Below are 12715 nucleotides of genomic sequence, written 5' to 3' on the forward strand. Positions count from 1 at the left end.
ATTTTACAGACAAAATAAAATTGAGGCATAGATTAAATAACTTGCCCCAAATCACACAAATAGGAAGTGATATAGGCAATACTCATATCAAGTGTGGACTAGAGCCCAGACATGGCCTTGGTTAGGACAACCCTTTTGTGTTTAAAAAGCAAAACAAAACAAAACCCTCCAAACAGATGAATTGAAAAAGGATGAAGCAATTAAACAAGTGTGGCTCTTCTGCCAGGCTTATTATAAAAGGTTCTCCTCTTGAACAGGCAATCACAGAAAGGTTTCCCTTATTGTTGGCTATTAATGTTTTTGTCTGTATCCACAGCTTGGCCAAAAAGTTCTAGGGCTGGATTTTCTCTACGATTTAAGTATCATTAGACAGGAGGTAAAACCAGTACTATCCCAGCAAAGAACCCAGTTCTAACTCTGTGGTAATTTTGCTTGCCCCATAATAGGTAAACTGTTTTTACTAGGGTGCAGCATCACAATGATTTCATATACTTCATAGCTAATGTCTCTTATATTGTGCATCTTACCTTCTTTTCTTTTTCTTTTTTTTCAAATCCAACCTTGTATTAGCATCCCCCACGTCTATTGCTCTACTTCAGGGTTCATCACCACTTGACTTACTTTCTGTTTAATTCTCTTGAATGGCTTATTTTTATTTATAGGAAAGAATCCACATTCTATAACAGGATGTGGAAAGTCCTTTCCATTCTTTTCTTGCTTCCATTTCCTGGATCATCTCTCATTGATATTGACCTCCCTTATACACATAGACTTTTGCATATTGTGTCTTTTCTCTCTGGAACGTTCATGCATCTTCATGAACATGGTAGTTGCCCACTCACTCTGTCCTCTGTATAATTCCAGAACAATGCCAGTAAAGTTTGGTTCCTTCCTTGATGCTATCATAGCCTTTGATGTAGATCTTATCACATGTAAGATACTTATCTCTCTTTCCTACATCTGGATGTGAACTACTTGAAAGCATAGACTATATCTCTGGCATCTTTGCATTTTTAGCAACCAGATCAACAGCTGGTTTCCAAGTGTGCCCTACAAATTCTTATTGATTGTTTCATATAAAAACTGTTTCTCTTACTATTAGAAGAATCTATTTTTGTACATAAAGAAGGCACTTTTCCTGAAATAAGTTGTAAGTTATTAAAAATTTGCACGACAAATTGAATGATAGAACAAAAGAAGACAAGAACAGGTGAGTCCAGGCCCTGGGTGGGTAGTTCAGTTGGTTAGGGAATCATCTCCATATGCCAAGGTTGCGGGTTCAATCTCTGCTTAGGGCACATACAAGAAGTAACCAATGAATGCATAAACAAGTAGAACAACAAAAATCTCTCTCTCTCTCTCTCTCTCTCTCTCTCTCTCTCTCTCCCTCAAATCAATAAAATAAAAAAAGGGTGAATCAACAAGTAAGTATGACATCACAGACTCCCAAATAGGTGTTCTTTTAATTATTATTACCATTTAACACATAATAAAATTGAGGCTTACATTAAATAGCTTGTCCCAAATCACACAGATTGCATATGGTAAAGGTAAGTGTGAATCCAGAGTTCAAACCACTTTTTAACCGAAATAAAACAAATGAGGATGTGTAATCAAGACTACAAAAGGCAAGTTTAGTGAGCTCACTATACGAAGAAGGAGGAGGAGATAGGAGTGTGGGGAGCTGATATAGGGTTAAGCCTCGGACTGACCTGTGGGCAAAGTCATAAACAATTCCCAGCTTAGAGGGCACAATCCTCTTAGCATAATTAGGCTTGGCCTTATAACGCTCCCTAGATCTTACTCGGGAAGCTAATGGGCTGAGGGAAGTGCAACAAGAACGTAAACAAGTGAAACTTACAAGAACGTAAACAAGTGAAACTTACAAGAACGTAAACAAGTGAAACTTACAAGAACGTAAACAAGTGAAACTTACAAGAACGTAAACAAGTGAAACTTACAAGAACGTAAACAAGTGAAACTTACAAGAACGTAAACAAGTGAAACTTACAAGAACGTAAACAAGTGAAACTTACAAGAACGTAAACAAGTGAAACTTACAAGAACATAAACAAGTGAAACTTACAAGAACAAAAACAAGAACATTGTAAACAAGTGAAACTTACAAGAACCTCCGTCCACACCTTTGGGAACCCCTGGACCCATGGGGCTGGACCCCAGCATAGGAGTAAAAAAAAAAAAAGAAAGACGAAAAGCTAATAATGAGCATTTACTCTTTAACAGGAGTGTTAAATATATCAACTCAGTTACCTCTCATACCAACAGCATAAGGTAGACATTGTTATTCTTACTATTTAATAGATGAGTCAGAAGAAAGTGAAAAAAACAGATTCAAGTTCAAATAACTAGTAATTAATGGAGGAAAGAACTGATCCCAGGAGACTTCATGGTAAATTGTATGCCATTAACTGCTACCAATGCAACTCAAGTCACAGTCACACAAACTAACCATTAAGAAAGAACAATTCATAATTTATATTTAAAATCATAGCTGAACTCTTATGACCAAAGTAATAAACTACACATTTCTGAAGATTCCATGTTATTTGTATCATCATCATCTGAGCTAATTTCTGTGTATTTTTCCATCTCCCCTTTTCCCACCTCTTCCCCTTCTTCATCAGTTGGGGTAGTTGAGTTAAATTTTAAACATAAATTTTCCCTTGGTGTAGCATTAAAAACAATATATATATTTTAATTTTGAAATAGATGTTGCACATGAAGAATTTAAAATAAAATTAAAATCCCATATCTAAAAGCATTGAGGCAAAAAATTCACAAGTATCCATTAATTTATGGATTTGTAGTATACAGAATTCTTACATGTGAAAATATATGCACTATTGTAATATATAAAATATATTAATATATTTATAAAAATGTTATATTAATAAATACTGGCATATGAGAGAGATCCATTTTGAAATCAATACTTCTATGAGCTGTTGAGTAGACTTATACAACCCAGTACTATTCAAAGTGTCTCCCTTATACCAGCTGTATCGGCATCACCTGGTGAGTTTGCTAGAAATTAAAATTTAGGCTCCTCCTTAATACTCCTACGTAGAATTTCTGGGGATGAAGAAAAGGAATCTGTGTTTTTGAAAGTTCTCCAAGTTATCCTTATGTACCTGAAAGTTTTAGAAAAACTGCTATAGTCATATAATACCAGAATTTTATAACTGCATGGGGCCACATAAAGCGGATATGTTACATTTTAGTGGCAATGTCACAAACAATTTTATAGATATACTTAGTTAAGGTTCATTACAGAGAAAAGAGGGGTTGGACAGATATGCACTTAAAAACAGACTGGCCATTTCCTAGATGAATTCATAACCTCCTTGGTTCAGACACCACCTTCTCCTCTCTTAAAGTTTTCAAGGGCATTAACCTCAATACTAATAGAAAAGTTACCATATTATGTCTCCATTCTTAAAATATAGATTGCTTTAATTTGCATCTCTCTGATGATTAGTAGTGTTGATCATTTAGTACACCAATGGTGGGAATACAGACTGATGCAGCCACTGTGGATAACAGTATGGAGTTTCTTCAAAAAACTAAAAATGGGCCTTGCCAGTGTGGCTCAGTGGTTGAGCATTCACCTATGAACCAGGAGGTCAGGGTTCGATTCCCGGCAAGGGCACATGCCTAGGGTGTGGGCTCGATCCCTGGTAGGGGACGTTCAAAAGATAGTGATCAATGATTCTCTCTCATCATTGATGTTTTTATCTCTCCCTCTCTTTTCCTCTCTGAAATCAATAAAAAATATATTTTAAATAAAAAAATTAAAAATAGAACTGCCATTTGACTCAGTGATCCCACTTCTTGGAATATATCTTAAGAATCCTGAAACACCAATCAGAAAAAAAAATATATGCACCCCTATGTTCCTAACAGCATTATTTACAATAGCTAAGATCTGGAAACAGCCCAAGTGCCCATCAATATATGAGTGGATATAAAAGCAGTGGTACATTTACACTATGGAATACTATGCAGCTGTAAAATAAAATAATTTTTTTACCTTTTGTGTCAGCTTGGATGAACCTGGAGAGTATTATGCTGAGTATGATAAGCCAGTCAGAGAAAGACAAATATCACATGATCTCACTTATAAGTGGGGTCTAATCCTATATAATAAAAGCCCAGTGACCAAAACAGTGGAATGACCAGAATGACCAGAGACCAGAGCACCTTGGGTCCTCACCCCGGCTGGTCCAGCCCCTGAGGGAGCGGTTAGGGGCAATCAGGCAGGCAGGCGAGTGGGTAGGGGAGATCAGGCAGGCAGTCTAGCAGTTAGGAGCCAGCAGTCCCAGATTGTGAGAGGGATGTCTGACTGCCGGTTTAGCCCCATCCTGATCCCTGTGGATTGGGCCTAAACTAGCAGTCAGACATCCCCCGAAAGGTCCTGGATTGCGAGAGGGTGCAGGCCGGGCTGAGGAAGCCCCTCCCACCCCTGTGCACAAATTTTGTGCACTGGGCCTCTAATGAACATAATAAACTGACAAACAAAGTAAGTTTAGAGACATGAAGGCATGGAAAAACTGACAAATCTCAGAGTAGAGTGGGAGAGACAAATACTATATACATATATATGCATAACCAATGGACACACACAATAGTGTGATGAAGGCCTGGGGTGGAGCAGAGGGTGGGAGAAGAGGGTAAGAGTGGGAGGTTGGGGGATATTTGTAATACTGTCAACAATAAAATAAAATAAAATTTCAAAAACAGAGAGAGAAAAGAGGAAAAAAGAAAGGCAGGAAGGAGGAGATGACAATACTTTGGTTTGAAAAACATCCCTCAAATACAAAATAATCCCAATTGTCACTGCAGAACAAAATTTGTTTTACATAAATTATGTAATTTGGGATAATATTGATGTTGTATAGATTCTTGGGTAATGAGTGTGTGAGATTTCAAGAACTGTCATGTTGAATGGCATGAGGAGAAAAATATATATATTCTGCTCTAATAATATAAAACTATGTTAGTTTAAAGTGAAATAATAACTTCAGTGGTTTGAAAGAGTAATATTTTGATTTGTCTATGTAATTTTATCAGTTAGTTATAACTGATAAAAATAGATATTTTTGCCAAAATTTAAAGTGCTTGAGGTAGAATTTCATTAGAAATTGATAGGATTAGAAACAGGAGAAATTACTGTGAATAATTTTGAGGCATCATTCAATTTAGATACAAGAAAATTGGGTGACAACTTCTAATTGTTCTTTAAATTTTTTCAATGATTATAAATTATGCATTATCTATGTAGTTTATACCTATCTATCATTAAGGTCATATGCTGATGAATATCACATACAGATAAATGATACTCTAAGTAACAATATTAATAAAATTTATAGCAATTGAAGGTATAAATTCAATATTTATCAGAATTTATGCATTACAACAGCATAAACAATATTTACCTTTACAAATGCAACAATTTTCAAGGAGATTGTTGCTAAATATAAGGAGTTCATCACAAAATCCATTAGATTCCACCAATCATGGATATAATCTTGAAGTCCGCCATCCCACATTTGTTTTATTTCTCCCCATATGAAACCTGCAATTATAAAGAGGTTTATTGTCAGTGTAATTTTCAATCAAATTACTAAAAACAGATTTCCAATTTAAGAAGTATAAAATCTTGGAGCTATAAGAGACCATGTAGTTATATACTAGATACAGCATCTATTACTAGAGGTAATAATATTGAGTCCAAGACAGATTTCAGGACTCTCAGCTAATTGTAGAGAATGCTGTTAGGGCAGCTTCACTTTCTTTTACATAGTATTTGAAAAATTCATAAGAATGTGAAATTTTTAATCAAACTGTAATTTCTCTTTAATTATATATTTTTATGGAAAATATAACATTTATTTGTAAACAAATATTTTAAGACATTCTTCATCCCAAGTAAAAAACAGTATATCTACTAAACATATCCGGCTTAATACCATTAAACAGGGTACTTTGTTGTGCTTTTGTAAGCAATTAGCACCTTGAAGATCTGATTTCAGGTGTAGACAAAAGGCAACTATAACATTCCTGGTACTTCATTTAAATGTGCAATAGCTTTAAAGCTACAACCAGAAAAAATAAAAATCCCTTTTCTTTATTATGGTCATATTTTTTATAGGAAATGTGTTTTGTCTATTTCAATCTAAGAAGTAATTGTAAAATATCACTATATGTCATTACTCTATTTTCATAATCTTAATAAAGTTTTGTAAGTCTGTTTTTATAGCCTAATGAGGAGAAGGATATATCAAAATATCTATAATCAGAAAATATTAAAAGAATAAATATAATTTCATAAGTACATTAATACAAGCAAACAATGACATTCCTTTAAGAAAATGATAGCCTGGAAAGTCAAATGTGTAGCACAGAGCTTCACATCTTTTTGACACTAAAAGCAAGAAAAGTCACATTAACTATAAAAACATAACTTTTCATGAACCCATTAAAGAGATAAGACACCAAGGAGCCTATACTTGAAGGAAAAGCAGGTTCTTCCAAAGAGAGCCACAATGTGAGTATTAGGTTACCTGTGGCAGAGTGGAATGGTAAGAGACACTGGCATTATACAAAGGAGTAAGAAAATTTCAGAAAGATGTTTTAAACAAACTAAAGGCTGCATGTGAGCTAGCATAATAGGATAGAACCCTTGGGACACAGACACAAGAGAATTTACACCCATGTGCGTACTCTTTTCCATAGATCCCATTCACTGATCAAGAGGCTGATTCTAGGGGAAAGGCATGCTCCTGTCCCCTAAGGAACAAAACACATTAGCCCTATTGGAAAAGTAGGAAACAGCCTTGAGCCTAGGGTTTGCACCAATATCATTAAAGATTTTCTACCAAAGTGGGAAGGTCAAGAAACCCACTTCTGCACATGACCTGCAAAGATTTACTGCCATGAGAAGAAAGGTGTGGATCATTGAGAAACTCCATCCCCAATGCCCAGGTATAGGCCTACCTAAGTCTCCCTTGACTGGGACAACAGAAAACCTTTCTGTCCCCCTCCCCCATTACCAGGTCAACAGACACCAAGTATTTTTCAATTAAAAAACACACCTTTAATAACTCTTGGTCAAAGAGAAATTGGTGGAGGTGGGAAAGGGCATAGCGTGGATAAATGGTAATGAAAAAACAAAACAAAATAAAATAGAAAAAATTTTGAATTGATTGAAAATAAAAGTACAACCAAATAAATCTATGATGTAGCTATTGTTGTACTTAGAATGAAATTTATAAGTCTAAATGCTTTACTAGAAAACAGTAAGTGTCTCAAATAGTGATCGCAGTTTTAATTATGATGCTGTGAAAAAAAGAAGCAATTAAGCCCAAAACATTCAGAAGAAAGAAAATAAAAAAAGATAACAGTAGTAATCCCTGATTTTTAAAATGTAGAACTTGAGAAAACAAACAATAAAAACTGAATCTAGATAGTTGAAATAGTCAAAGTTCTTAACATTCTAGCTAGAATTATGGTCAAGAAATAAATAGAGAAATATACATGATCAATTTCGGAAATGAAAAAAGTGCCATCAGTAAAGATTATATAGATTTTATAAAGATAATAAAATAAACAGGTTGGTACTCATAAATTTTTCAATTTAAAATGAATTGGACATTTTTCCTGAAAGACACAAACTTCTAAAGTGATTCAAGACAATATAGAATTGTCCTATAGTTATTTAGGAATGTGAATTTATAGTTAAAAGTCTTCTGACAAAGTTTTAGGTACAGTTGCTTGGCGGTGAATTCTACCATATGTTTAAGGAAGAAATACCAGTGTGAATCAAACACAAAAATACAAGGGGAATAAACACTTAAGAGGCAAGTATTATTCTGATAAAATTGAGACAAAAATAACACAAGGAAAACTGAACTACAAACTCATAAACCTTATGAATATGCACAAAAATCCTCAACAAACAGTACATTAAATACTGTTATATATACATTGATAAAAAATCATGACCAAGTGCTAGTTTCCCTAGGAATAAAAGGTTGTTTCAACATTTAAGAATCAATCAATATATCAGCAGATTATTGAAAAATGAAAATATCTTCACATTAGATGCAGAAAATGCATTTGACAAAATTTAACATGTAAAATATGATGCATGTACTGGATTTTATAGCTTGTGGGAAATTTAGAATTTATCATGATAAAAATATTCAGCAAAGCATAAGCAGAAGGGAAATTTCTTGATTTGATAAAGAACATCTATTAAAATCTACAACTACCATCATACGTATTCTGTAAAGTGTCAGAGAATAAATAATTTAGGGTTTTCAATTGATGATTGGGTAACACTGTGTTGCATTGAAACTAGAAAAGCTGTCAATGGGCCAGATTTGGCCTCTAGGCCACAGTTTGCCAACTTCTGTCCTATATCTTGATTTTGGTGATACTTTCATAAATAAATACCTTTTGTGAGCTTATATAAGATTGGGAAGCTGATAATGTCCACCACCTCCATTTTGAAGAAAGGAATATATCAGAACTGAATAAAATATGATTCATGCACTGGATTTTAGAGCTTGTGGGAAATTTTGAACTTATTTATCAATGAGAAAAAATTGTTCAGTACTTCTGTGGTATGTTTTGCTACTGGGCTTCGGTACAGTCTCAGAATCCAGCACACAAGCACAACATAGAAAAGAAAACTAAGGCCCAAAGTGGCAGTGTGACTATATTATGCTACTAGTTAGTGGAGAAACCAGGACTGGAGCTCAATCTCCTTAATGCAGTGCTCTTATACAAGATTTTCTTTTACTTGAGATTTCACAATGTAGTTTGTTTTGTTTTGCTTGAATCTTTGCTAGTTCCCAGAGATTAGATGTGTGCGTGCAATTATTGATTGAACAAATGCATTTCAAACAAACTTTCCTCCAAAGACACAATAATAAGAATTGGACTGTCTGGTGAGTGAGGTGTCAGATTCATTTCAGCCAGCAATCAGCTTTGTATTCTTTTTACTATATGTTTTTCTAGCTTTCCCATCTCTCTAGGTTTCAGTTATTTCATTTCAAAGAAAAAGAGGTTTGGACTATATATACACACAATTCTATATATAAAGTCATACAAGAACTATCATTCTACCCCAGTAATATAAATAGCCATATATTGATTCTTCCTGTTTATCAAAATTTTACTAAAAGCAGCCATTGTAATAGCTGCCATGAAAGATTAAAAATGATCCTGTTGAGGACACAGACTTGCTTTGGTCTGTCTCAGAAAGCAGCAGTTGTATTTTTTATATAAAAATCACAGAAAGGAAGCTTCTTCCCCAACCCAAGTCGGAAGGCAATCCAAGTTGTTCTCACTGGAATGTATCACTCTGTGGAGTCAGGATTCCAATCCAGAGCCGGAATATCTTCCATCAGTCATACTCCAGAGAGATTCTAGGAACCAGTGGAAACCTGGCCTGTCTGATCTCTAAAGTTCATTCCAACTATGAATCTGTGATTCTGTTGTTTTGAAATTTGCGTGTATCATAAAATGAAATATATTTTCAATACCTGCTAACAAGCCAAAGTGGTTATATTTTATTTCCCTGTACAGATAAATTGTGTCTCTCTTTCTGCTCCCATCAAACTTGTAAGCCAAATATGATTATTAACAGTCACCAAAATAGATAACTTCAAATATTTTGTAGGTGATTATGTAGAGGAATAAAACATTAAGGCTAATTGCTTTAGAGGGCAAAATGAGGACTATTGGGAAGGAGTTAGAGAGAAGTACTTATGAAGCTTATTATGATAAGGCAACATTTTAACCTATGGCTCCTTAATATCCAAATAGACTCTGTTCTTATTAGATGGGTTCACGAAGATGACATTTCTGTTGGAAGTCTGGACTAGAAGACCCATGAGGTTTCCTAAGGAGGGTAACAAAAACTTAAGATTTGGATATATTACACTGTCTTTGGAGTTGAGAGAGGAGACTTTAAAACTGACTTCCTGGCAGCATAAACATAAATTTACTTCTGACCTTTGTAAGGAACAATTCTGTGGGAAAAACAGAGATCTTGATCAAACTGAAGACTCACATCATCATTTTTTAAAAATTTGAGTTGTATATAATACTGTAGATCGGTGATAACCAGCTAATATAATTTGGAATCTTCTATTTTTAAAGTACCAGATTAAACACTTCTTGTAGCTTTAGTCACCACATATCTGTTTGAGTCACCACAATGGGAACTTTGCAAAATTGCTCTCTGCTGTTTACAAAAGTATGATATGATTTCTCAGAATCATCTAAATACAAGCATTGATGTCAACTGTGGGGACCAACAAAGAAAAGTCAGTGCAAATGAGTAAGAGAACTTCCTTTTAAAAATATATGTGGATGCTGGAAGTTTTTATTATATGTTTTTCTAGCTTTCTCATCAGAGTTTTAATCAGGGCTGTTTGAGTATTCTGTTATCATACAGAAGCTGGCTGTGAGGATGAGATGAAGTAAGCAGATCTGAGATGTCACATTTAACATCTCCAATTTAACATAAGAAATATGTACCAGTAATACTGCAAAAAGATCTCTTGTCTTGTCCTTTTTTGCTATCAATACTTACACAAAGAGTAAATAATCCCAAACAAAGGGCAAGCCACCTTTTCACCTATGGCAACCTCCAAGGGCCTGTCATGGCAACCCAAAAGCTATCTGAGGGATCTAAACCTGGGAATTTTTTAATAGAACACGGAGTTCCATGCTGTGGTACCAAATCAGTGAAGATAAAAACAACAGAAATAATTCCTCCTTGCTGAAGTGTTTGTTTATTTATTTGTTTGTTTGTTTTCAAATCAGGGGACATAAAAGTAGTCTGTAGTCAAATTTCTACTTCTGGTCAAAGAGAAATCTAAATAGTTACTTTACTCAATAAAGACATTATGCTGGACCATAAGAGGCATTAGGTTAAGGGGTAACTCCTATTGTCTCAATGTTAGACTTAAAACTCAAATGAAGATAAAGACAAGAGCTCCCAAGTATCCATTTTTTAAAGAGAGTACACAGAAAATGTTGGCCACATCTTTCTTCTAGGACTTACTAAGAGGTCTGAGGACCATATCTGTTACCAATCACCTGCCATCCTAACCCTACGGTTTATACAGAAAGAAGACTGGGTATAGGTGACAACATTCTTGAGCTAAAAGGAAATAGATTGCTTGGAATAGATTGCTTCTTTCAGTATTAGGGAGCCACATATAATGCATGTGTTTTAGATTGGAGACAAGGGTAATGGTGGAGATGGTGATGGAGTTAGTGTGATGTAATGGTGATGATAGTGATAAATTTGGTATATTAACAAACATGATATGCAATAGCAAATAATATCAAGTGTGCATCTTAAGTCTGTTACATCCTTAATGAATTGTAAACATGGCCCAGTCACATTTGACCTCAGTAAAGATCAAAATTGGCAAAGAAGATGAGAAAACAGGAAATACATTTTTGTTTGGAGACTTGGGTTCCTGGGATGTTTGTGCCTTTTTGAATTTTACTTCTCACATTTCTGGGGAAGTATTTATAGAGGATGAAGGCTCTACCTCTGCAGTTGCACTTACTGGAGTTTGAATTTAATAACTACCATTTGTTCATTGATTCTGGGCAAGTGATCTCACTTGTCTAAGTTCATTCTCTGTAAAATGAGATACTAGTATCGTTTATTATGATTAAATTAAATGAAATTATTATAAAGGTTCCAATGAAACCATACATTTCAATCACTTAGCACAGTGCCTAACTTCTTAGTTTCTACTACTATTACCTCTATCACTACAACAACAACAACTACTACTATCGCTATTCTTAACTAATGAAACCCATTTCAAATATCCCTCCAGTCTTTTACTTTGACTCTTCCTCGTTTGGTATCTTCTCTTCTTTTCCTACCTCTTCCATTTCCCTTGAACCATCTGAACCCTGTTGCCAAAAATTCTCTCAATGCCTGTAGATTTGACTTGCAGTGTATCAGATTTGTATTGCATTGTCCTACCCGTGGTCGGCAAACTATAGCTCGCGAGCCACAAGCGGCTCTTTGGCCCCTTGAGTGTGGCTCTTCCTAAGCCTTAGGAGTACCCTAATTAAGTTAATAACAATGTACCTACCTATATAGTTTAAGTTTAAAAAATTTGGCTCTCAAAAGAAATTTCAATCATTGTACTGTTGATATTTGGCTCTGTTGACTAATGAGTTTGCTGACCACTGTTAAAAGACTTAATTTCCTCTCTAATAAAAAAATTCATTTTGTCAGCAATAGAATGTACAAGATCAACAATTTAAATCTATATAAATATTTTGTTGTTTGACATTTTAATGTCTTCATCTTGATAAATCTATGAAGGTGACTTTAAAAATGTTTTTACCCACAGATAAACAAGAAAATTAGGTATATATGTCATAATATAATAATTATTTGATTTTTAAAAATTAAAGTATCCCTTTAAATTAACTGGATGTTCTGCAACTACATTTGAGTGTCTAGATGTGCCTTCAGCTTGCTGAGGTAGTTAGAGCACCTTGCCAAGCGAGAAAGTAGGGAAAAACTATAGACTTATTACCTATAATTGCAAGAATGTCTTTTGGGGATGTTTGAGAAGATAGATAATTTAGAGGTAAGGCTGAAAGTAGTAGTATCTAAGCCATATGTTCTTAACTT

The 12715-nt window shown here is 34.6% G+C and overlaps 1 protein-coding gene across 2 annotated transcripts in view; it reads right to left on the reverse strand.

Moving 5' to 3' along the window:
- The window catches only part of TRPC4 (transient receptor potential cation channel, subfamily C, member 4), a 436371-nt gene that overhangs the window by 136557 nt on the left and 287099 nt on the right, over positions 1-12715 (reverse strand). For both annotated transcript variants that reach the window (XM_005882679.2, XM_014530348.1), the window contains one exon: positions 5460-5599. In XM_005882679.2, the coding sequence (XP_005882741.1) occupies positions 5460-5599 (140 nt within the window). The remainder of the gene's footprint in view (positions 1-5459; positions 5600-12715) is intronic.

This window comes from Myotis brandtii, unplaced genomic scaffold (assembly GCF_000412655.1).
Source record: "Myotis brandtii unplaced genomic scaffold, ASM41265v1 scaffold732, whole genome shotgun sequence".
NCBI classification, from domain to species: domain Eukaryota; kingdom Metazoa; phylum Chordata; class Mammalia; order Chiroptera; family Vespertilionidae; genus Myotis; species Myotis brandtii.